Raw genomic sequence first — 26,684 nt, 5'->3', positions numbered from 1 at the left:
CACCTGTCCTGGCCAGAGGAAACACATATACTGAAGATCTGGTTGCTAAGCTTGTCTTTTTAAAATGGGGATCATGTATTTTCTAGGTGGGAGGAGCCTCTCTCCCCATAAGCCATCCTGAAAGATGACTTAGAAAAAATTAAGTGATTGAGCAGCTCCATTAGTACAATTTGTTATTTTAAGGAGACATTGACTCTTGCCCATTGAAGGTAAAGTGACAATGTCTTTACAAAGGGGCCCCCCTGACCTACAGATACTTACCTCATCACTACTTCTCCATCTGTCACTGCCAGCACAAAAAATCTCTGGTGAAGGAGTGGCAAGGAAGCAATGATAAGATGGGTATCTATGGGGTAGTAAAGGGGGCATGGTCTCTTGGAAGACATGTTTCTACAGTATTTTCCACAAGCATCGGTCTTATTCTGTAGCCAATTGCTACAGAATTTTGTTTAGTAAACTTTACAGGAGCCACCCCCCAGGATTCTTTGGGGTTTGGTAAATTACCTTAAAATGGATAACCCATTTACAGAAAATGTCCTCACCCATTTCTTTGGAAATGTATGTAATAACCTTACTAGTAAGCACCTCTTTTGAAGAGGTTTGTTTTCGTTGCTGGTCAAAGAGAGAGGAAATCCATAGTATCAAAGCATGCATTTTATGAATGGGCCATAAAAATGCAAGTCTAAAACTAGGCATACACTGTACAATCAGAATGTATCATTTCTTTTAGATTTACAAAATCGTTAATACAAGGACCTACCTATAAACAATACATGTGGTTTGTATCCAATCATGAAATCCATTGCACTACATATTTGCTTCTAAGGGGCTTGTACAAATCAGACTGTATGATCAGCGTTAGGGCCCCTTTCACACAGGCTGGACTCCGGTTTGCTCAGCATGGGATCTGTCTGTTGATCTCCTGCTGAACCGAGTGGCCAGATGACAGGGTCAATGTCTGCTCTACATGTGCACAGTGGATATGGACACAGCCTCCTCTACACCCAACTGCCCCTCCGATCTGCCTAGACAGAGGGGAATGAATCCCCTTCTGTTTTTTTTCTGCCAGATAGCCAGCTGTAAAAGGACACAAAATTCTGTTTACATCCAACTGCCCATAGAGGAAGAATGTAGGGTCCAATCAGGTACGCCTGAAAAAAAAAAAAGAAAATGGAAAGGCAGACCCAATCAGACCTCCCATGTGAAAGGGGCCTTGTGTGGAGTATTATAGGGAACAGACGGCAAACTATGCACTTTGTTAGAAGTCAGCGCTTTAGGCATGGTCTTTGTGAATTTATCTTTCCTTGCTCATACTATTGTGCAATTTTTGTTGGCTCACAGTTATTGTGCATTTGGAGGGTTCACTATCTGCAAAGTTGCATAGCTTTGATGGCTAGAAAATTGTCACCTTCTCTGGCTAACCTCACTATAAAGGGGGTAGGAGGAGCATCTCTGGATATTTGAACCCCTATTGTGACCAGGTTGTGTGGTATTATTGAACAACCTCCTGTTTGGAGGAGCATTGAGCTGTTATTGTCTGATTTTTATCAATACAATAAAAATTAGTTAAATCTCTCACCATGTCCAAAAATTGTATAAAGTTTTATTATATTGACATTGCTATTTTTTTAAATGTACAGAATGACAGGCTCAAGACAGAGACATTTAGAAGCCTACTGTGGGCAATACTTTAAGTACACTACGAACCATTCCAGTGGGTAAATTTTACATGTCTATGAAAAAAACCGAGTCCAACATAAATTGCACTAGTTAGAACAAATCAAATCTGATACAGAAGTTGAACATATACAAATATCTAAAAGCTGAATATGTAGGAATAAGGAAAAATACACAGGAAGGAACAAACAAGGATAAAAGCTTTAGAAGTCTGATAGCGTTAAGTACATTTCCATAATTTCAATGAATTTCAGCCTAGACTATTTTGATATAATCAATACTGTAAAGTACAATCTAGACATTCCTAATATGTTTGTAGGTTACATGAGGGTCCTCGCTAAGGAAGATATGCAAGTAGAAGAAGATCTACTGCACTGGGATCTTTGTCACCTAGTCATATTTTGAGGTGAGGGGGCCTCTGATAGTAGAGGGCTATGTAGATTTTTTTTTTTTTTAGATAGTACAAATTTGGCCACAAATGTAGGAGTTACTATTGAGTTAAACACCAGCTGACCTATACAAATTTCTTGTCATCTACAAGCATAAGAGTCATTTGTTGTGCACTGCAAAATTCCATACAACCAACAAAATCCATGGTGATGGTGGACAGTTTGTCAACTCCCAGCAAGCCCTTTAAGCGGTTGTGGTTGTACGTAGTAAACAATTAATTCAGGTCTGTGCCATTTTTTTTCTCTCTCATTTTAGTGAATGGTCGTCAAACACGAAACGAAGATCTAACCCAAGTGTTGTTTGGAGAAAACTTCCAAAATGTAGTCATAAGTTGGCAGACATATTAAATTCAAATTCTCCCTCACTATTGCAGGGCACTCAGGAACAGCTCGTAGTTGTGTTTTAGCTCCTTGATCTTCTCATCTAAAAAAAAAAAAAAAAAAATGTAAAAAGGAGAGATTATATTCTGCTTGTGGTGAAACCAGTTATTTTTTCATGCTCATCCCCACCCCTAAATCACAGAAAAAACAGATATGATATATTTTGTTTCATCTTTCACACTGTCTTAAAAAAATTATGGCCAAAGCTCTTTGGGCCCTACTTCTCCTGTGGGTCAGTACACTTCATTCTGCACTCCTGTGATGCGTATTTAGCCAACAGCGGGCTAAAGTCGACATTACCGAGCCAGTCCAGGGTGTGAGGAGATCCAGACTTTAATGTTGGGATTCACCCAGATGCCTGGACCAGAAGTTGGCTTAGCCCCCTCCACAGGCTGGTGCTCCAATGAGCACTGGAGGGGCAGAGCTGGGAGCCACCGCTCTTTGCTTACTGGAGACCGAGAAATGGGCAATCAGTGATCTTTGATCGCTCAGTTCTCGGTCTTAGAGCCAGCAGGGGACAGATGCTATATCTACCAAGGTAAGCATGTATTGTTTCTTTTTGTTTTTTAATTACCGAACTTCTCTTTTAAAATTAACCTGACCTGGCCCAAACATTCTTAACTAACCACAATGCTGAAATGGAATTTGCCATGACAAAAAATGAAGGCTGCTAACGCTGAACTCTCCTTTTGAGAGAACTAGTTCCCTGGCTTTCATGCTGTTGCTTTGGCTTCCATGCTTGGTAAGTATAGCAATAAGGAATTCCGACACTCCTTTTTACAGCATGTGTGTTCCAGGTCTGTGACTCCGACAAAGCTAAGCATAGTATTTCCAGGGTAATAGCCACCCCCATACTTTCCTAATTACAGAGTCACTTGAGGAACAGACTATTCAGTGCTTGCAGGTACCAGTGCTCCTGATCCCTGTGGAACTTCTTGGATCCTAGTCTGTGAAGGTACGTGAGCCCTTGATTTCTACCCAACTGAGATTGTGCCCTTACTCGCACTATGCCCTGCCATCTGTCATTCAACTGTTTAATTGGCGAGCCTATGCTGCCGACTAAAGTTCTGGCATAGCTTATTGCTGGGATAGTCAGCGCCAATTCCCAATATGGGCAAAAGCCACAGGACTAGGCCTAGAATCTAAGGGGTTCTACATCAAGTGAAATGTTTTAGAGCAGATCAAGTTCACTTTAACTGAAATCGTGGTTTTGGGTTGGGTACAGTTTAAAGGTATACAGTACAGTAGCAAGTTCAGGCATCTGGCTTCTCATTAAATGTATAGGCCAGCGGTCTCCAAACTGCAGCCTGGGGGCCAAATGTGGCCCTTTACTTGCCTTTAACCCTTGGGACACTATTCCTCCTACTGATACAAGACACTATTCCTTCTATAACAATGGGGTGTCATTCCTGTCACTGATACCAACAATAGGGCACTATTCCTCCCACTCACACCAATGACGGGGCACTCTACCTGCCACTGACACCAATGATAGGGCACTATTCTTCCCACTTTCACCAATGATGGGACACGATTTCTTCCCCTAATACCAACAATGGGGCACTATTCCTCCCAATAGTGCCAATAATACCAATTGGGTATTCTTCACTCCCATTGATGCCAGGGGATTTTCTACTCCCACTGGCCACAGTACGGCCCCCTCAAAGTCTGAGGGACAGTAAACTGGCCCTTTGTTCAGAAAGGTTGGAGACCCCTGATCCAGGTGATTTCAGAAGGTAAATCTCAGCATTGTTTCACAAACAACTTGTTGCTCAGATTTATTCCAAACAAAAAGGGCCATGCTCTCTGCCTATTGGTGACTCCATAGCAATAAACAGAGAAGGGCCTGATCACACTCCTAAGTCAAAGCAGCAAAATTGCAGCTGTGTTGGGACCTGGGTCTTGGGGTGAGAACTCCTTCCCATCAAGGCTTACCAAAATCCGATAGACAGGTGAAACATGTTACAGCTGTAATAGGGGTCAGTATCTCTGCAGATATCCAGTTATCCTGGTAAGTGTATAGTGAATCCACCAACAACCATCCATAGGTTTTTTTTTTTTTAATGGACTAACCCCTTAAAGGCCCAAGTCACTTTTAAAGCGGTAGTAAATTCTGCCTTTGGATTTATACCTACAGGTAGGCCTGTAATAAGGCTTACCTGTACGTACAGTAAATGTCTCCAAAACGTGTTTAGGAGATAAGTACTTAGTAGCAGCCAGTGACTTTTTTTTTATGTTTCACTATCACTTTAAACAGAACTATGTCTGATAAAGTCAACCAATACTATTCCCCAATTACAAGGAGCCAAGGCTTAACAGAAGGCGGGACTTCAATTGGTTTTACTTACGCAGAGTTGCAATGCTGCCTCCTCCCCAGGACTCTTTAGTCTGCTGCCTCTTTCTCACCACCTCAGTTATAGTGTTTGAGGTTGCTGTAAACTGGGCAACAGCCTCCAGCTCCTAACAAGCAAAAAAGGGAAATATAAATATAAATGAGATTATATATATATATATATATATATATATATATATATATATATATATATATATAGTAAATGAGATGCAATAATCAATACAATATAGCCTCTAACAAAGTGCCTATGTCACTTCTGTAAATTAAAGTGCATCTAAACCCCCCAAAAAAATGGTCAGATATTGCAGGTTACATGTCCTTAGATGTGATGACTGCAGCATTTTTCATGCATTTTTCCCTTTATTTTCACCTGGAGGAATAACACTTCTTGAGTGACCACACTTAATGTTGCCACCCTAGGACAGGAAGTGTGTAGGATCAAAGAAACCCTCCCTGTAAAATGGGAGGGGGGGAGTGTTTAGTAGTCCAGCATGGATGAACTGGCCAGATCTGATCCGATCATGCCATCGCTCAATTCCCGGTCTTAAGAGCTAGCCAGAGGGACAGCTGCCTCATTGGATCGATGCTACAGCCACATAGGTACAGTGGATATAAAAGGTCTACACACCCCTGTTAAAATGTCAGTTTTCTGTGATGTAAAAAAATGAGACCAAGATAAATAATTTAACGTGACCTATAAACTGTACAACTCCATTGAAAAACAAACAGGGGGGGGGGGGGGGGGAGGAGTAAAAATAAAAAAATAAAATAATGTGGTTGCATAAGTGTGTACACCTTCTTATAGCTGGGGATGTAGCTGTGTTCAGAAATAAGCAATCACATTCAACCTTATGTTAAATAGGAGACAGTACATACCTGCCATCATTTAAAGTGCCTCTGATTAACCCCAAATAAAGTTTAGCTGTTCTAGTAGGTCTTTCCTGATAATTTCTTAGCCGCATCCTACAGCAAATGCCATGGTCTGCAGAGAGCTTCCAAAGCATCAGAGGGATCCCATTGTTAAAAGGTATCAGTCAGGAGAAGGGTGCAACCATATTATTTTTTTTTTTTGCTTCCCTCCACCTAAGAGATTTCAGTTTGTTGTTAAACGGAGTTGTACAGTTTATAGGTCACATTAAAAAGGTAGAAAGTTCTGAAATTATTTATCTTTGTCTCATTTTTTTACATCACAAAACCTGACATTTTAACAGGGGTGTGTAGACTTTTTATATCCACTGTATGCATGTTTTGTTTTGTTTTTTTATATCCCGCACTACGCCATTAACAGCTCAAAAGGAGGCAAATAATAAGTTACCTGTTGGGGTTTACATACACCAAGTATTTGTAGAAGTCTGACATCAATTTGCTGTTTTGAAGCCAGTAGACCTTAAGCTGAGTTTCCTCAGAAAATGCAGCCAAGCTACTCTTGTGCTGAGCGCCACTATTGCCAGCGGAAACCAAGCTTCTTTTGGGACAGCCATTTCTATGGAGGCAGATTGGGGTGGGCACGGCTTGTTACCTACAGAGTGTAATTGATGCTGTGAATTGATATAGGGACCCCTAAACGGGGAGTGATTAACCCAGTCCTTCCATTGAAAAGCAGCTAAACTCAAAAACAAACATGTAATATACAAATCGTATTTTACCAGTCCCTAGATGTGATGGATACATTTTTTTTCAGGATTTTTCACCTGCCACCAGATAATCCTTCAAATAACACACTTCCTGTCCCTGGCTGGCTATGCTGACCCCACCATTGTATCTATGGTGGGATCCATGGTTGTTACCCAAGCTTGACTACAATATAACTTCCTCTCTTCATCTCCATTACATAGGGGGTCAAACGGATTTGTAGTTTACAGAATGAAGTTAGAATTGTTTTTGCGGTGTTGGGCTCAGAGAAAGGTGACAAGGACATTGCATTTCTGGCAAGATGAACAGGTTTTTTTTGTACCTGCTGAAAATGTTCAATAGCCTGAACAAAGAAAAGCAATGAAGCCACCACATCTAAGGACTGGTACAGAAGGAGACTGGAGACAGCCTTCAGAAAATAACAGAAGCTGGACTCTTGGTGTTCCTAAATTGGCCACAGAACTGCTCAGTGTCTCCTAGAACATCGTTATTGAGTACAGGAAGATATATACTTTCTACTAAGTCTTTTCTTTCATTAGTTTTTAGCATTTTTTGCATGACTGGTCTGTTGCCACTGCCATTCAGAAGATGAAAAAAAGGGAGTTAAATATAGAAATACTATTACCTTGCTACAGCTTTCTAGCAGGCAGTGGACAGACTGGAAGAGAGGCCCGCAGGGACTAAGGCGAGGTGCTGGGTGGTTGCAGTGCTCCTGAAATTCATTCTCATACACCTGAGTGAAAGCTGCAATCAGCTGATGGAAGTCAGTCATCGCCAACTTCAAAGTCTGTATGATGGTTTCACTTCCAGGCACAGGGCTGCAGAGGAAGGTGCACTGCCATAGAAAGAGACAGAATCAAATAATAAAACATGAAAAATAAAGGGCTAGATCCACAAATGCTATTCAGAAGGAAGAAACGATCATTGCTGTACAGTATATGGTCACCAATTTCTATGGGCATCTGCTATTCAGCACACACACTGTATACTAAAGTCAATAGTGATCTGTGCAAGGAGGAGTCATTACTAACACACATTGGGGGGGGGGTTACTAAAACTGGAAGGTGCAAAAAGTGGTGCAACTGTGCATAGGAACCAATCAGCTTCCAGGCTTTATTGTTAGATTGAGCAAGCTGATTGGCTCTACCAGAAAAGTATTACTACTAAAGGTCAGCAAAGTCAACGGCAAACAATTTCAGGAGGATGCACAACCAGTGCTGGGACCATCAAAGTACATGCAGTAACACAGAGGTGGTTCTAGGAGCAGTGACAAGTGCCCTGCTGTATAAATGGGCTCAAGGGAGTACTGATACATAGAAAACACTGACAGTACAATGCTGCAGAGAATGGTGCAGAGTTTATTACTACACAGGAGGAAGGAGAGGATCCTGATCATTACATGAGAAAATGAAAAGATGCCTGACAGCAGAAGAAGCCAACCTATGGGTAATGCATCCACCATGAACTGCAAACTATCTTCAAGGCATGGTGTCTCAGGCCTTGCTGCCCTCCAAGGGAGGGGATGCCCCAATAGTAAAAAAAAAAAAAAAAAAAAAGAAGAGGGCGCACTGGCCTAGTGCATTATCCCAAGTATACTTGGCAAGCAGTCCTGGAACCAACAGTCTCCAGATAACAGAGGACCTGGCCTCAAGGTCTCTGCTGGTTGACACACTTCGAAGGAATACCTTCTTCCTCAGAGCCTAGCAGTAATGGCTACTCCATCTCTATACACATCATCACATGTAGTAATTAGGTACATTACATGAGAGCCTGGGGCCACCCACCCACTGCATGCGAAAGCAGCCACCATCCTAGATGGATACAAAATGTCTTATATGGACAATTTTGCCATCTTAGACGTGCATGCACCAGAAAAGAAGATTACAAAGAACAAAGTGAGCTGCTAAAAAATAAGTTCAAAGAGAAAGGCTATGATAAAACTCATACAGAAGCAGCCTATAATAAATACCTTGCCTTCTATGATAATTCATCAGATCATCACCAGACACCATTCCCTACAAGTAATCCAGATATCCAGCAGTTTAGGTTTTCCACCCAATACATGAGTAAAGCATTTGAAATACAACACATCTTTATGAAAAACTCGGTGACTCCCGGAAAGACCAAAACATTGTTTTGAGGAAACCTTGGGATCTGAGGAGCCTGGGGGATCTGAGGAGCCTGGGGGATCTGAGGAGCCTGGGGGATCTGAGGAGCCTGGGGGATCTGAGGAGCCTGGGGGATCTGAGGAGCCTGGGGGATCTGAGGAGCCTGGGGGATCTGAGGAGCCTGGGGGATCTGAGCAGAGTGAGAAAATGTACCAATAAGGCACTCAGCATATGGACATCTATATTTGACCAAAAAGGAAGCTGAAGGTGTAGTGTCAAAAACTGTGGTACGTGCACATATATGTGGCATAGGAAAAAAATCTATCATTGGAAAAGATGTCAGATTTCACCTCACCAGTTTATTAACTGCATAACAGCTTATGTTGTATATGGCATTATCTGCCCGTGTGGTCGTCTATATGTGGGTTGTACATCCCGCCCATTGAGAGTTCGGATAGGTGAGCACAAATGTGGGATCATTAACCAAAGAGACAAGTACTCTATCCCTCGACATTTCCAAGAAGTCCATCAAGGGGACCTCTCTGTTTTGAGGGTGTTTCGAATAAAGGCTATCGGAGGAGATCTAGGCACGGGAAGGAGATACCAGACATTTTTTTTTTTTTTTAAAGCCTGTGGTGTGTGAACACACTCAGACTCCACCCAATGCAAAATAAAAGAGTGTACACAAAAGAGTGAAAACACAAAAAGTGCACAGGGTGTACACATGGTCCTCCTCCGAAGAGAAAGGAGCCTAGCCCTGATCCCCTGGGTCACAAGGCTCCTGACAGGGACTGGGGTACTTCACTCGTCCACCTGGCCGAAACCAGGCGGACCCCGTTTTCCGGGAGGTCTGCTGAAACAGAGAGGGAGACCCCATGAGAGAGGGCAAACTAAGCCAGAAGGCCATATCCAACCCCTCCCAAGACTTTCAGGGCAGGCCTGAGGACCTACACCCTAATAATAAAATGTAAAAAAGATGTGTACAGTGCAACCAAACATAAAGACAAACACACATTTAAAAGTGGGGGGAAGGATAGTGGAGAAATGCTAAAGGTGCCATTGTGCAATACAATGACCAGCCTTCCAGCCAGGAATAAAGAATTCCTCTGGTCCTAGACAAAAGGCTTGGCCTTAGAGGCAGGTGCGAAAAAAGTGTGTGTACTGCGGTGACCTTGGTGCTGAAACTCAAACCGCCCGGTCCGACAGTGAGAATTGAGGCACCCCTGGACTGCCACCCTGGGTCACATAAACCACTGGCTGCTTTCGGAGCCGCAGCCCAATCCAAACCAGGAGAACTTAGCTTAGGGGGAGCCTCGCCTTCAACCGGGGACAAGCCTTTTGCAAGGCCAGATTCAACCCAGGAGGAAAAAGGCCCTCCCCGCCACCATTACCCTTCCTTACCTATTACTTCAGAAGGGATACTCGCCAGTGCCCCACCCTACAAGAGGCACCAGCATTCTCCCCTGAACTATACCAAAGCGGACTTCTGAATATTTCCTATTGCACTAACAGCATACGTAGACAAAGGTCAGTATATGAACGTTCCCAATTATAGATCACCATGTCTTGTATAGGCATTTTATTCATATGTACAAGCCCCAAGCTGTTTCATATTATCAATCATTCTCCATATACAGTGGGGACGGAAAGTATTCAGACCCCCTTAAATTTTTCACTCTGTTATATTGCAGCCATTTGCTAAAATCATTTAAGTTAATTTTTTCCTCATGAATGTACACACAGCACCCCATATTGACAGAAAAACACAGAATTGTTGACATTTTTGCAGATTTATTAAAAAAGTAAAACTGAAATATCACATGGTCCTAAGTATTTAGACCCTTTGCTCAGTATTTAGTAGAAGCCCCCTTTTGATCTAATACAGCCATGAGTCTTTTTGGGAAAGATGCAACAAGTTTTTCACACCTGGATTTGGGGATCCTCTGCCATTCCTCCTTGCAGATCCTCTCCAGTTCTGTCAGGTTGGATGGTAAACGTTGGTGGACAGCCATTTTTAGGTCTCTCCAGAGATGCTCAATTGGGTTTAAGTCAGGGCCCTGGCTGGGCCATTCAAGAACAGTCATGGAGTTGTTGTAAAGCCGCTCCTTCATTATTTTAGCTTTGTGTTTAGGGTCATTGTCTTGTTGGAAGGTAAACCTTCGGCCCAGTCTGAGGTCCTGAGCACTCTGGAGAAGGTTTTCCTCCAGGATATCCCTGTACTTGGCCGCATTCATCTTTCCCTCGATTGTAACCAGTCGTCCTGTCCCTGTAGCTGAAAAACACCCCCACAGCATGATGCTGCCACCACCATGCTTCACTGTTGGGACTGTATTGGACAGGTGATGAGCAGTGCCTGGTTTTCTCCACACATACCGCTTAGAATTAAGGCCAAAAAGTTCTATCTTGGTCTCATCAGACCAGAGAATCTTATTTCTCACCATCTTGGAGTCCTTCAGGTGTTTTTTTAGTAAACTCCATGCGGGCTTTCATGTGTCTTGCACTGAGGAGAGGCTTCGGTCGGGCTACTCTGCCATAAAGCCCCGACTGGTGGAGGGCTGCAGTGATGGTTGACTTTCTACAACTTTCTCCCATCTCCCGACTGGATCTCTGGAGCTCAGCCACAGTGATCTTTGGGTTCTTCTTTACCTCTCTCACCAAGGCTCTTCTCCCTGATAGCTCAGTTTGGCCGGACGGCCAGCTCTAGGAAGGGTTCTGGTCGTCCCAAACATCTTCCATTTAAGGATTATGGAGGCCACTGTGCTCTTAGGAACCTTAAGTGCAGCAGAAATTTTTTTGTAACCTTGGTCAGATCTGTGCCTTGCCACAATTCTGTTTCTGAGCTCTTCAGGCAGTTCCTTTGACCTCATGATTCTCATTTGCTCTGACATGCACTTTGAGCTGTAAGGTCTTATATAGACAGGTGTTTGGCTTTCCTAAACAAGTCCAATCAGTGTAATCAAACACAGCTGGACTCAAATGAAGGTGTAGAACCATCTCAAGGATGATCAGAAGAAATGGACAGCATCTGAGTTAAATATATGAGTGTCACAGCAAAGGGTCTGAATACTTAGAACCATGTGATATTTCAGTTTCTTTTTTAATAAATCTGCAAAAATGTCAACAATTCTGTGTTTTTCTGTCAATATGGGGTGCTGTGTGTACATTAATGAGGAAAAAAAATGAACTTATATTGCAGCCATTTGCTAAAATCACTTAACAAAGAGTGAACAATTTAAGGGGGTCTGAATACTTTACGTCCCCACTGTATATCTTTAGGCAATGCCTCAACCAGTACAATGTAGTGCAGGCAATATTGCTATTTTCCACCTGTCACCTTGGGCCACTCACTCCACCCCCAAGTTGTACCACTGCCACAGTGGGTGGGTGGCCCCAGGCTCTCGTGTCATGTGCCCAATTACTACATGTGTGTAAATATTGAGATGGAGGAGCCATTACTGCTAGGCTCTGAGGAAGAAGGTATTCCTTTGAAGCACATCAGCCAGCAGAGACCTTGAGGCCAGGTCCTCTGTTATCTGGAGACTGTCGGTTCCAGGACTGATTGCCACGACAAGGTGGCTTTTACAAGCTTCATTTTTCCATCCGTTTGTGAGTAGTTTCTACTTTGTTTTTATTATTATTATTAAATATACTTGGGATAATGCACTAGGCCAGTGCGCCCTCTTATGTATTTTTTTATCCACACTGATTTATCTGTATTAATAACTGATAAATTGGTGGTTGGCTCACACATCTTTTTGCCAATCACTGAGACCTGCCATTCCCATCCCCCAACACCTGCCATTCCCATCCCCCAACACCTGCTATTCCCACCCCATCCCCCCAACACCTGCTATTCCCACCCCATCCCCCAACACCTGCTACTCCCACCCCATCCCCCCCAACACCTGTCACTCCCCATCCCATCCCCCCAACACCTGTCACTCCCCATCCCATCCCCCAACACCTGTCACTCTCCATCCCATCCCCCCAACACTTGTCACTCCCCATCCCAACCCCCAACACCTGTCACTCTCCATCCCATCCCCCCAACACCTGTCACTCTCCATCCCATCCCCCAACACCTGTCACTCCCCATCCCATCCCCCAACACCTGTCACTCCCCATCCCATCCCCCCAACACCTGTCACTCCCCATCCCATCCCCCCAACACCTGTCACTCCCCATCCCATCCCCCCAACACCTGTCACTCCCCATCCCAACCCCCCATCCCATCCCCCCCAACACCTGTCACTCCCCATCCCATCCCCCCAACACCTGTCACTCCCCATCCCATCCCCCCAACACCTGTCACTCCCCATCCCATCCCCCCAACACCTGTCACTCCCCATCCCATCCCCCCAACACCTGTCACTCCCCATCCCATCCCCCCAACACCTGTCACTCTCCATCCCATCCCCCCAACACCTGTCACTCCCCATCCCATAACACCTGTCACTCTCCATCCCATCCCCCAACACCTGTCACTCTCCATCCCATCCCCCAACACCTGTCACTCTCCATCCCATCCCACCAACACCTGCCACTCCCCATCCCATCCCCCAACACCTGTCACTCCCCATCCCATCCCCCCAACACCTGCCATTCCCATCCCATCCCCCAACACCTGTCATTCCCCATCCCATCCCCCAACACCTGCCATTCCCATCCCATCCCCCAACACCTGCCATTCCCATCCCATCCCCAACACCTGCCATTCCCATCCCATCCCCCAACACCTGCTATTCCCACCCCATCCCCCCAACACCTGTCACTCCCCATCCCATCCCCCAACACCTGCTATTCCCACCCCATCCCCCCAACACCTACTATTCCCACCCCATCCCCCCAACACCTGCTATTCCCACCCCATCCCCCCAACACCTGTCACTCTCCATCCCATCCCCCCCAACACCTGTCACTCTCCATCCCATCCCCCCCAACACCTGTCACTCTCCATCCCATCCCCCCAACACCTGTCACTCCCCATCCCATCCCCCAACACCTGTCACTCCCTATCCCCCAACACCTGTCACTCCCCATCCCCCCAACACCTGTCACTCCCCATCCCATCCCCCCAACACCTGTCAATCCCCATCCCCCCAACACCTGTCACTCCCCATTCCATCCCCCCAACACCTGTCACTCCCCATCCCATCCCCCAACACCTGTCACTCCCTATCCCCCAACACCTGTCACTCCCCATCCCCCCAACACCTGTCACTCCCCATCCCATCCCCCCAACACCTGTCAATCCCCATCCCCCCAACACCTGTCAATCCCCATCCCCCCAACACCTGTCACTCCCCATTCCATCCCCCCAACACCTGTCACTCCCCATCCCCCAATACCTGTCACTCCCCATCCCATCCCCCAACACCTGCCATTCCCATCCCATCCCCCCAAAACTGTCACTCCCATCCCCCAAAGTCACCTGCCATTCCCTAACACTTTTCACAGTAATGTAACTTCATGCACCATTCAATGCGTTGTACTTTTTAATGTTCTATTATGCAAATTTTTTATCCTTAATCAACATGTCATGTAACATGTCATGGGGTGAGAAAGCCAAATTTTCAAGATGCACACAAATTGGGAGTCAAAATGGGGATTTCCCCCCTGATCCCATGCCTAATGTCAACATGTGTTATCTCCCATCATGGGGGATCAATGGACGCGTTTCAGGGGTGCAACCCCTTCCTCTCATCTGCTTTAGTCGCAAGGAAGGGGGTGCGATTTTGGTAATTTTGGACCATTTTAGAAATAAAAGAGCGGGGTGCGCAATTTTGGCCAATTTGGACCATTTTAAAAATAAAAGGACCGGTGGTGCGATTTTGGTCATTTTGAAGCGATTTAAGACTAAAAGGGCCGGGGGTTCGATTTTTGCAATTTTAGACCGATTTTGGGATAAAAGGGCCGGGGGTGCGATTGCCATTTTAGACCGATTTTGAGATAAAAGGGCCAGGAGTGCGATTTTTGTCATTTTGGACCAATTTCAGGCTAAAAGGGCGGGGGGTGCGATTTGTCATTTTGGACCGATTTCAGGCTAAAAGGGCTGGCGGGTGCGATTTTGGCCATGTTGGACCGATTTTGGTCTAAAAGCTCCGGGGGTGCGATTTTTGCCATTTTGGACGGATTTTGGACTAAAAGGGCCGGGAGTGCGATTTTTGTCATTTTGGAGCCATTTTGGTCTAAAATTGCCAGGAGTGCGATTTTTGTCATTTTGGAGCATTTTTGTGCTAAAAGGGCTGGGAGTGCGATTTTTGACATTTTTGACCCATATTGGGCTAAAAGGGCCGGGAGTGCGATTTTTCTCATTTTTTTACCCATTACGGGCTAAAAGGGCCGGGAGTGCGATTTTTCTCATTTTGCAGCCATTTTCCGCTACAAGGTCCGGGGGTGCGATTTTGGTTATTTTTGACCCATTTTGGGCTAAAAGGGCCGGGAGTGCGATTTGAGCCATTTTGGGCTAAAAGGGCCGGGGGTGCGATTTTGGTCATTTTTGACCCATTTTTGGCTAAAAGGTCCGGGGGTGCGATTTTGGTCATTTTTACCTATTTTCAGCTAAAAGGGCCGGGGGTGCGATTTTGGTCATTTTTTACCCATTTTCGGCTTAATCGCCGGGGGGTGCGATTTTGGTCATTTTTGACCCATTTTGGGCTGAAAGGGCCGGGGGTGCGATTTTGGTCATTTTTGACCCGTTTTCGGCAAAAAGGTCCGGGGGTGCGATTTTGGTCATTTTTTACCCATTTTCAGCTAAAAGGGCCTGGGGTGCGATTTTTTAAACTTTGGAGTCATTTTGAGCTAAAAGGGCCGGGAGTGCGATTTTGGCCATTTTTGACCCGTTTTGGGCTAAAAGGGCCGGGAGTGCAATTTTGGCCATTTTTGACCCGTTTTGAGCTAAAAGGGCCGGGGTGCGATTTTGGTCATTTTTGACCCGTTTTCGGCAAAAAGGTCCGGGGGTGCGATTTTGGTCATTTTTTACCCATTTTCAGCTAAAAGGGCCTGGGGTGCGATTTTTTAAACTTTGGAGTCATTTTGAGCTAAAAGGGCCGGGAGTGCGATTTTGGCCATTTTTGACCCGTTTTGGGCTAAAAGGGCCGGGAGTGCAATTTTGGTCATTTTTGACCCATTTTCAGCTAAAAGGTCCGGGGGTGCGATTTTGGTCATTTTTTACCCATTTTCAGCTAAAAGGGCCTGGGGTGCGATTTTTTAAATTTTGGAGTCATTTTGAGCTAAAAGGGCCGGGGGTGCGATTTTGGTCATTTTTGACCCGTTTTGGGCTAAAAGGTCCGGGGGTGCGATTTTGGTCATTTTTGACCCGTTTTGGGCTAAAAGGGCTGGGGATGCACTTTTGGACGCATTTCGGGCTAAAAGGGCCGGGAGTGCGATTTTTGTCATTTTGGAGTCATTTTGGGCTAAAAGGTCCGGGGGTGCGATTTTGGTCATTTTTGACCCGTTTTGGGCTAATAGGGCCGGGGGTGCGATTTTGGTCATTTTTGACACCTTTTGTGCTAAAAGGGCCGGGGGTGCGATTTTGGTAATTTTTTACCCGTTTTGGGCTAAAAGGTCCGGGGTTGCGATTTTGGTCATTTTTGACCCATTTTCGGCTAAAAGGGCCGGGGGTGCGATTTTGGTCATTTTTGACCGGTTTTGGGATAAAAGGGCCGGGGGTGCGATTTTGGTTATTTTTGACCCGTTTTCGGCTAAAAGGGCCAGGGGTGCGATTTTGGTCATTTTTGACACCTTTTGTGCTAAAAGGGCCGGGGGTGCGATTTTGGTCATTTTTAACCCGTTTTGGGCTAAAAAGGGCCGGGGGTGCGATTTTGGTCATTTTTGACCCGTTTTGCCCTGCCTTAAAGATGGCCCTGGGTGGGTAGGAAAACACAAAGAATGGGTTTGGGGAGAAGAGCAGTGTGGTGGGTGGGGGAACACTGAAATAGGGTTCAGCAAGAGTGGGGGGAGAAGAGGAGGTAGTTGGGGGAACACAGATAAGGGGTTCAGAAAGGGGGGGGAGGTGAAGCCTGGGTGGGTACGGCAACACCAAAAAGGGGTTGGGGGGAGTAGGGATGTGTCCCTTTTCATCTCATAGGACCTACTAGTCTTCTAAATTTTCCCTAGACCATCTGGCAGCACTTCTACATGCAGACTTGACCAACGAAGGGGCAGGAACTTAGACGCTGCCATACCGAGGTCTATGGGGCCAAACCTGGGACGGTGCCAATGACTCTGCAGGGGTCAAAAGAGGGTTCAGGGGAGGAGGGGGCAGAAGAGGAGGTCGGTTTTGCACCACAGGAAGGGTAGGGGGAAGAAGTGTATAGGGGAACACCAAAACAGGGTTCAGAAGAGGAGGTCGGCATTCGTTACTGGGTTCAGAAAAGGCATCTGGTGAGTAGGGGTTTAGTAGGCTTATTATTTAGTAGTACCCCTTTTCACCAAAACCCCCTTTTTATTTGTCCCCTGATAGCTTTCCCTGCGCTCATTGCCACACCCACTTCTATGGAACCAACCTTAGGCATGCACCCCTGTTCAGCAGCTCCATGCTACTATGCTTCACATGCCAAGCTCCTCCCTTTTTCTATGGGGCACCCCAACCATGTCTGCACCAATCCCTCCATGCTTGCTGAACTGTGTTTCCTAGACAACCCCCCTCCGCACAAGCCCTCCCCCACTGATTCTTTTTCCTCCAGCTCTACACACCTGGTGCCTCTTGGCCCCGACAACCCGCTCCACCCCTTAAAGGATACTGTGGATACTTTCCTCCCTCGAGGTCTCTTTTGACCGCCACACGTACAACCCAACTCCCTTGCTCATTTTTTTGAGCCTGCACTATAGGGAAACCGAATTATATTCTCCCACATTCTTAGCACACACCGGTCCAGGGATTCGAACTTGTGACTTCTCGCATGATAAGGCCCCAGCATTTTCAGAAGCATCGCAAGAACCTCGGACGGTGGCGCAAGTGGTAGAGCACTGGGCTCGTAAGCGAGAAGTCACAAGTTCAAATCCCTGGACCGGTGTGTGCTAAGAATGTGGGAGAATGTAATTCGGATTCCCTATAGTGCAGGCTCAAAAAATGAGCAAGGGAGCTGGCTGGTACATGTGGCGATCAAAGGAGACCCTGAGGGAGGAAAGTATCCACAGTATCCCTTAAGGTGTGGAGCAGGATGTCGGGGCCAAGAGGCATTGGGTGTGTAGAGCTGGAGGTTGGCATGTGAAGCATAGTAGCATGGAGCTGCTGAACAGAGGTGCATAGAAGTGTGGTAGGTGGCAGCCGGTGTGGCAAAGAGAGAAGGGAAAGCTATTGGGGGAAAATAAAAAGGGGCTTTGGTGAAAAGGGGTACTACTAAATAATATGCCTACTAAACCCTTACTCACCAGTTGCTTTTTCTGAACCCAGTAACGAATGCCGACCTCCTCTTCTGAACCCTGTTTTGGTGTTCCCCTATACACTTCTTCCCCCTACCCTTCCTGTGGTGCAAAACCGACCCTCTCTTCTGACCCTCCCATCTAGTGAGCCCTCTGTTTTGGTGTTCCCCCATACACTTCTCCCCCATACCCATGGTCCAACACCAACCTCCTCTTCTGCCCCCTCCTCTCCCGAACCCTCTTTTGACCCCTGCGCGGTCATTGGCTCCGTCCCAGGTTTGGCCCCAGAGACCTCGTTATGGCAGCTTCTAAGTTCCTGCCCCTTTGTTGGTCAAGTCTGCATGTAGAAGTGCTGCCAGATGGTCTAGGGAAAATTTAGAAGACTAGTAGGTCCTATGAGATAAAAAAGGGACACATCCCTATTCCCCCAACCCCTTTTTGGTGTTGCCGTACCCACCCAGGCTTGACCTCCCCCTCCCCCCCCTTTCTGAACCTCTTATCTGTGTCCCCAACTACCTCCTCTTCTCCCCCCACTCTTGCTGAACCCCATTTCAGTGTTCCCCATCCACCGCACTGCTCTTCTCCCCAAACCCTTTCTTGGTGTTTTCCTACCCACCCAGGGCCGTCTTTAAGGCAGGGCAAAAGGGGCAGCTGCCCTGGGCCCTGATCCTTTATCTCTCCAGTGGGTAGCATTCAGTATAGGTGATGGTGGATATGACCTCGGTGGGCATGATATACATATGAATACCACCTCTGTTTACATAGAATGCTGCTGGTCTGCCACTATTTACATATGAATGCCGATATTTACATGTAAACACAGGGTCTGCAGGTGAGTCATCTGTACACAACAAGACAGAGCTGGGCAGCATTAATAACAGAACTTCACACTGAGATACACTCAGGGCCCCCAGACCAAATAAAGCAAGGGCCCCCTTTCAGGCCCCACCCATGACTCACCCTAACCCCACCCATGGCCTGACCCTGACCTCGCCCCTACATTTTGCACAAAGTACAACTTCTGCCTTTTTTTTTTAATGGGACCTGGAGGTGGTCTCTCTCTAACAGTGTCCATTAGAGAGTCTCTGTTAGAGAGAGAGACCCCCCTCCAGGACCTATTAGAGACTACAAAGAAGTATAATGGGACCTGAAGGGGGGCCTCTTTCTAACAGAGTGTACAGTGAACACCTTCATTCACTCTGGTCCTCATAGGACCCCCTCCTTGTGCCATGACTCTCACCCCTGCCCCAACCTCTCACAAAAGTAGAAATAAAATTGGCACTGTGTAGAGCTTTTCTTACCTTAACTATGTGTACTGTAGCTGTGGCTGGCTCCCGCATCCTCTGTGGCTGGCTGGCTCCCGCATCCTCTGTGGCTGGCTCCTGTGGGTGGCTATACGTAAGAGTAAAATCAGCGCAATAATGATATATGATATTCAGCAGCTGAACACTAGGGTCAAAAATCAAATCCCTAAAATAATAATCTAAACAGATGGTGCAGCGCTAATTAGAGACACATAAATAGAATATAGACATATAATCAGTGTAAAATGGAGCACTATATTGATCAAATATCTCAAAGTTCATAAAAGCACAGAGAAGTCCATAGATAATCCAATCCTCATGTATGGTCAAACAGCATGCTGTAAAGGGTGACAAATCGATGAGCCCACCACCAATATTCAGAATGGCCTCTCACCTGATGAAATGGACCCTTTAATTACAGAGGGTCAAAATAAGCATTCCCTTAAGGTCATATGGATATGAAGGGGTTCAGCATACAAAGACTTCCGTCAGAACACTGGGTCAGGATACTCGGACAGTGCAGTGCATATGGAATAAAAAATGGCAAAAAATAGTGCTCTCTGTATAGATAACCATTTATTGTAAAAAAGTATAAAAATTCAACACTCACAGATAGAGCACTCAACCAGTGCAAGTGAACAAGCTCGAGCGGTAATTACGATGCAATGAGGATGCGCGATGGCCGCGGTTGACGTCACGACGTATCCTCGTTCTGGACGCATTGTGTCCCTGTGGGCGGGGACTTCTTCAGCAGATGAGGATACGACGTGGGCACTCGCGCTTTATCCTAGGTAAGTAACCATGGCAATGTTAAACAAACCATGGCCGGCGTCACAGAAACCAGGAAATCAATTCCGGAAGTGTCCCCTTGCCAAACAAAGTGAACAGAACGGAAACTGGTCAATGTGCACCATTGAAAAAAATAAACGGGCGCATGCGCGTAGTCTAGCGGAGCGGACATGCATTGCTAGAGCTCTGCACTGCTGAGGAGAGGAGAAAAGGATAAAGCGGAGACGGCAGGCTCAAAAAGGTACCCAATTAAACCTCTGTGCCCCTGGGAACAAACTGTGAAAGTTTGGGCAGGAAAGATGGTACTGGGAGGAAGCCGTGGCAAAAATAAAAATCACCTCACAAAGAGCTCACAGGCGCACACCGCAACTAAAGCGGCGCCAGTCACCTCACCATATACAGCATCAGTGCGCTCTCACAGACAGAAAATGTCACAGCAAGACTCTCCATTTGAGTCAGATACAGAGCAAATCCTCTCACAAAATTCTCCACAAGCCTCTTCAGCATCCCCAGTAATACTATTACAATTTGAAAAAATGCTCCAGAAGGCTTTAAAACAAACTTCAGAACAAATAACAAACAGCCTAACTAAAGAAATAAGAGAGCTGGGAAACCGCACCGCAGCCTTAGAAATGAAAATGGATGAAATTGAAATTACAACTCAAGAAAATATAACAGAATTGGAAAACCTAAAAGAAGAGAATTTAATACTTCAAACTAAGCTCAAAGATTACGAAAATAGAGCCAGACGTTCCAACTTGCGCATAAGGGGAATTCCTGAAACAGTGACAGACTTGCAATCTACTATTACTGCTCTATTACAAGAACTAAAGCCAGGTATCCCTATTAAATGTTTAGAACTGGACAGAGTGCATAGAGCCCTCACAGCCAAAAAAAAAGATGGACCCCCACGTGATATAATCACAAAATTCCATTATTACAGGACAAAAGAACAAATATTAACTGCTGCAAGAGAAAAAAAAGGAACTTCATTTTCAAGGTCACAATTATCAAATTTTTGCTGATCTATCCCAACTCACTATTACTAAAAGACGCTCCATGAAACCCCAACTGATGGAACTGCAATGCCACAACTATATGTATCAATGGGGTTTCCCCTTTTCTGTCAGATTTACTTACCAAGGTACAATTTACAGAAGCAGATCTGCAGATGAACTACAACAGTCCCTTTTAAAATTGAATCTGACAGAACCCACAAGCAGCAATTCCCCTTCATGCAGAAGAATGGCGTCATCTTCACCTTCAAGCAGTACTCAGAAAATTTCAGAACAAAATGGGAATTATCATTCTCACAAAAGAGGCCATTATGCCACAACATCCATGGACCAAGAAGATTCAATGGACTGACAACATCAATCCTAGTTTCTCTTCATTATACTCAATTGAGAGATGGTTCTCAATAAAAAACCTGTAATTGTAACTGAATGTAACTTCATTCTGATAGTCACACACTATGTGGAGTCATGTTACATTCAAGTTATATTTCATACTACTGCTGATTCCTCTAGCTTTAAAATATATAAATGTAATAAGGAAATCCTTATACAGTTATATATTTTCTGGTAAAATAATAGATAAATTACTTTATAGGACAAATGTGAAACAACTAATCCAGAAGTAATGGAAGCTTTTTCTTTTTTCCTCAAAACAAATATATTATTACCTAACTAGTTCCTAGAATTTTGTTTTTGTTTAATCTAATCTGTCTCAATACAACCTCAAATCTATGAGTTAGAGCCCTTGCACACTGGGGCGGGGGGCGGCGTCGGCGGTAAAACGCCGCTATTATTAGCGGTGTTTTACCGCTGGTATGCGGCCGCTAGCGGGGCTGTTTTACCCCCCGCTAGCGGCCGAGAAGGGGTTAAATACCACCGCAAAGCACCTCTGCAGAGGCGCATTGCCGGCAGTATAGCTGCGCCGTCCCATTGATTTCAAATGGGCAGGAGCGGTAAAGGAGCGGTATACACACCGCTCCTTCACCGCTCCGAAGATGCTGCTGGCAGGACTTTTTTTACTGTCCTGCCAGCGCATCGCTCCAGTGTGCAAGCCCTCGGGGCTTTCACACTGGAATGCAAGGAGCGGCACTTTCGGGGCGGTGTGCAGGTGCTATTATTAGCGCAATAGCGCCTGCAAACCGCTCCAGTGTGCAAGGGGCCTTAACGTATTTAAACAATGGCATATGATTAAAATATGGAATTGTTTACTCTAATAGGGTTAAAATCCCCAAATAATACAAATCCTTACCAAAGTTACAAACAGTACCTTTTTTAACCTAGAGTTATATTAATCATATACAATCATCCTGGGATAACTAATTCTAACAATATATTATATCCTGCACTCCAATTATTGAGTCATCATTTTGATGTTTTTTTTATAGCACTTCTCTCCTGTAAGCGGAAGATCCGTGTACCCCCATTAGCCTTCCTTATTCTCCCAAATATACTATGTGGGAGTGTGACGAAGGTATTTACTCCCCTGAGAGATATTTACTCTCTTTCACGGGTAACTTGTGATTACTTGCAATATATAATTTATACAATGTATCACTTAATCTCATATGTTTTTTTTTACTCTTTACTCCAGAATTCACTGGATTCTTTCCTATCTTTTCATCTCTTCAGTCCACACAGGTTGATCTGCGCAGCCAACATTGCATAATGAAAAGTAAGTCAAAACTATTTCATCTGATACCATGGCACCATTGAATATACTATCCCTGAATGTTCAGGGAATAAATGTTTCTCAAAAAAGGACCAAAGCTTTCCGTACTTTTCATAACAATAAGGCTCAGATAGTGTGCCTCCAAGAAACACACTTCACCAAAGATTCTACACCAAAATATATATCTCCTTTTTATCCACAAATTTTCACGGCTTCAGCTTGTACCAAACAAAGGGGAATTCTAATTGCATTTCACAGATCCACACCATTCACCTTATCATCAGAAATTAAAGGCCCAGAAGGTAGATACCTGATACTCATGGGCTATATAATGGATACAGCAGTCACGGTGATTTCCTACTACGCTCCTAATAAACAACCTACACCATTTCTCTCACATATATTACAAGTGATTAATACGCACAAAATGGGAACTGTGATAATGTGTGGGGATTTGAACCAGGTCCTCCTCCCATTTCTAGATAAATCACCTTTTACACCATCCAAAATAACCTCTAAATTACCTTTTTCCCAACTTCTTTCCAAATACAATCTGGTAGATTCGTGGAGAGAAAGTAACCCGATAAAAAAAAAAAATTCACTTATTTCTCACATCCTCATCAAACCTTTACCAGAATAGATCATATTTTTCTAATAGGAATGATACCAGAAATTATTGCATTAGATATAATTCCGATTCCTTGATCTGATCATAATGCGGTATACACTACTATAGCCTCAGCCATACCAAAAGCGCATGACCCAACTTGGTACCTACCGGACATAATGCTCAAAAACCCACTACATCAGAAGGCCATTGAACAAGCTTTAAAGGAATATATATATCAATCAATAATACACCAGACATACCCCCGGTAACACTGTGGGAAGCACACAAGCCTGTCTTGCGTGGTGTAATACAAAGACAAATGGCATTATTTAAATGGGAACACAAAATTCTAGCAAAAAAGCTAGAACTAAATTATAATGCAGCCTACATATCATTCCAAGATAATCCATCTCAGAGTACAAAATCTCACCTGGAAAAAACTAGATTGGAATACGATCTATTTCTCACAGAATCAGTAAATAAGTCCCTCAAAAGCTCTAAACACAATTTCTACATGAATACAAACAAACCAGGCACATATTTGGCTCGGAATCAATGGGGAGTAAGTACAGCGCTGCTCCAATGGTGTTATAATGGTGGTTACACAATAAGCAGCTAACACGCCTCTAAGACACAGGTAGAAGTAAATTAACAGAAAATATGTAGTGTAGCGCTATGTGTATAAATAATAAAAGGGTATGAAAACAGTGAGCTAGGCTTGAGCCATCTCACAATGGCCAGCAAATAAACAAAGAATACTTCAAAATTCAATAAAAGTGACTTAATACGGTCAAAAGTGCACTATATGTTACAAAATGACATGTAAAATATAATGATTACAATAAATCAGTGAAAAATGGTGAACAAAACCAAATTACAAAAAGATAAAAATCAACCAAAAGAGTCCATAAATGTTAGAAAAAATGTGCCTAATAAAAATCAAAAACCACCACCAAAAGTCTCTGAGGGTTAACTGGTGAAAACAGCAATGGAAAGCTTCTGGTAGATGAAAAAGTAGAGCACCAAATGAAATGGGACGTCTAGATATATGACAGGACCGTCACCAGAGCATCTGAGGAGGCTTACCGGAAACAGGGGACTTGAAAAGACATACGTCTTACAAGTCTCAGAAAACTTATTTAGCCGCCAGGGCTGGCAAGATGGATCATCGGGTATCCACAACTTCAAAATGGGGGGGGGAAGGAGGATCTTGTCACAGCTTCAACCGTCCAGACGTTTCAACAGGCCAACCGGATGTTTTTTTTTTCAAAAAAAAAAAAAAAAAAAAAAAAAAAAAAAAAAAAAAAAAAAAAAGGGGACATCTACCAAATTTAAAGATATAAAAACTATTGGAGAATGACAATATATAAAGGTGTTAATAACCAAGAACCTTTATCTGGCCTTTTTTTGGTTGATTTTTTATCTTTTTATAATTTGGTTTTGTTCACCATTTTTCACTGATTTATTGTAATCATTATATTTTACATGTCATTTTGTAACATATAGTGCACTTTTGACCGTATTAAGTCACTTTTATTGAATTTTGAAGTATTCTTTGTTTATTTGCTGGCCATTGTGAGATGGCTCAAGCCTAGCTCACTGTTTTCATACCCTTTATTATTTATACACATAGCGCTACACTACATATTTTCTACATATTTGGCTCGGGCATTAAATTCAACAAACAAATCTTTCAAACCTATACGTTTGAAATGATCAAAAGATGTTTGTACTTGTAATCCAGTTAAAATAGTCCATAAATTTCACTCACATCTTGCAACCTTATACAAGTCAAATAATGAATTTAATCCTACAGATGCTGAATCTTTTTCCTCAAAAATGACCTTACCTGAGTTGTCTCAGAATCAAAAAAACAGTTTGGAAGAGCCTATAACTATAGATGAAGTTGCTAACGCCATTAAAGATCTAAAACTTAACAAAAGACCAGGCCCAGACGGATACTCGGCTTTATACTATAAAACATTTTCAGAAATACTCTCTCCTATTCTCACTGAAACATTCAAACTTTTAGAAGGACATTCTTTTCGGCAAGAAACACTAATGGCAATTGTATGTATGATTCCAAAACCTCTTTCTGATGATACTTCCTGCGTAAATTATCGGCCCATTTCCCTAATAAATCTTAATATCAAATTATTAGCAAAAGTAATAGCAAAACGCCTCAACAGTGTTATAGGAAAATTAATACATAGAGATCAAGTAGGCTTCATGCCAAATAGACAGGCAGGCGATAATGTACGCAGGGCAGTGTTATTGGCACAAATTGCTAAAAAACGGAAAATCCCTTTATGTTTTTTATCTCTCGATATTAAGAGGGCATTTGATACAGTATCCTGGCAATATATGCAATATTCGTTACAAAAATGGGGTTTTGGACCCCACTTCTTAGCATGGATTACAGCATTATATAATAAACCCAAAGCCTATATAAAATATGCTGGATACAAATCTGATGCTTTTAATACATTAGAACAAACCAAACTATAACTGGCATTGAAGTATGAAATATGTATATTTGCAGATGATATATTACTTTTTCTATCACCACAGGTTTCTGGTTCTAATCTAATGCCAGTTCTTGATGGATTTGCAGCCCTCTCCGGCCTTATGATTAACCCTAAGAAATGCCTAGTGCTCAATATTTCGCTCACAAACATGGAACTGATTCCGGCTAGGGCTGCACTCCCATTCACATGGGCAGAAAAATCAATCCCATATCTTGGAATTCAATTAACAGCATCTCATTCTGACTTATTCTCAACCAATTATCCTCCTATATTAAGACAGATCACAAATCTATTAAAACAATGGTCGCAACTTCCTTTATCCTGGATAGGAAAGATTAATGCAATCCAAATGACTATTCTACCCAAATTACTTTACCTATTTAGAGTCCTCCCTATTCCAATTCCTTCCTATTTTTTGAGATTAGTGCAAAAAAGAGCATCATTTATTTGGGGCTCTTCTAAACCACGTATACCTATACACACACTACATCTTCCCAAAAATAAAGGAGGCCTGGGATATCCTAATTTTACTATTACAGAGCAGCTCATTTGGCCAGTCTCTCTAAATACCACGCAAAACAGGAAATCCCACTATGGGTATTTATAGAGGCTTCAGAAAGTGACCCTCTATTAATATCAAACTTGTTATGGCTTGAAGCTAAAGATCGCTCCAAAATTCATAATCCCATAACTAAACACTTTTTATCTCTCTGGGATAAACTAAAATCCAAATATCAATTACAATCTCCACACAATCCTCTCCTTTCTTTTATCAGAAATCCGGCCTTTTATCCGGCATGGA

General features: G+C 43.9%; 1 protein-coding gene and 1 long non-coding RNA gene across 2 annotated transcripts in view; one reads left to right on the top strand and one right to left on the bottom strand.

Annotated features, from left to right (window-relative positions):
* Positions 1–965: 965 nt before the first annotated feature.
* LOC141108648 (HAUS augmin-like complex subunit 7) lies at positions 966–19,366 on the bottom strand. The gene is made up of 4 exons (XM_073600468.1): positions 19,268–19,366; positions 7,118–7,327; positions 4,856–4,967; positions 966–2,550 (listed from the first exon to the last, which is right to left on the bottom strand). The coding sequence occupies exons 1-4, from the start codon at positions 19,304–19,306 to the stop codon at positions 2,492–2,494; spliced, it is 420 nt and encodes a 139-aa protein (XP_073456569.1). The 5' UTR covers positions 19,307–19,366; the 3' UTR covers positions 966–2,491.
* Positions 3,267–26,684, top strand: part of LOC141108650 (uncharacterized) — a 147,491-nt gene continuing 124,073 nt past the window's right edge. The window contains exons 1-2 of the long non-coding RNA XR_012236101.1: positions 3,267–3,462; positions 22,667–22,747. This is a non-coding gene — a long non-coding RNA (uncharacterized lncRNA). The remainder of the gene's footprint in view (positions 3,463–22,666; positions 22,748–26,684) is intronic.

The sequence above is a fragment of the Aquarana catesbeiana genome, linkage group LG09 (assembly GCF_042186555.1).
Source record: "Aquarana catesbeiana isolate 2022-GZ linkage group LG09, ASM4218655v1, whole genome shotgun sequence".
NCBI lineage: Eukaryota > Metazoa > Chordata > Amphibia > Anura > Ranidae > Aquarana > Aquarana catesbeiana.
This window is presented reverse-complemented; position numbering and strand designations above follow the sequence as displayed.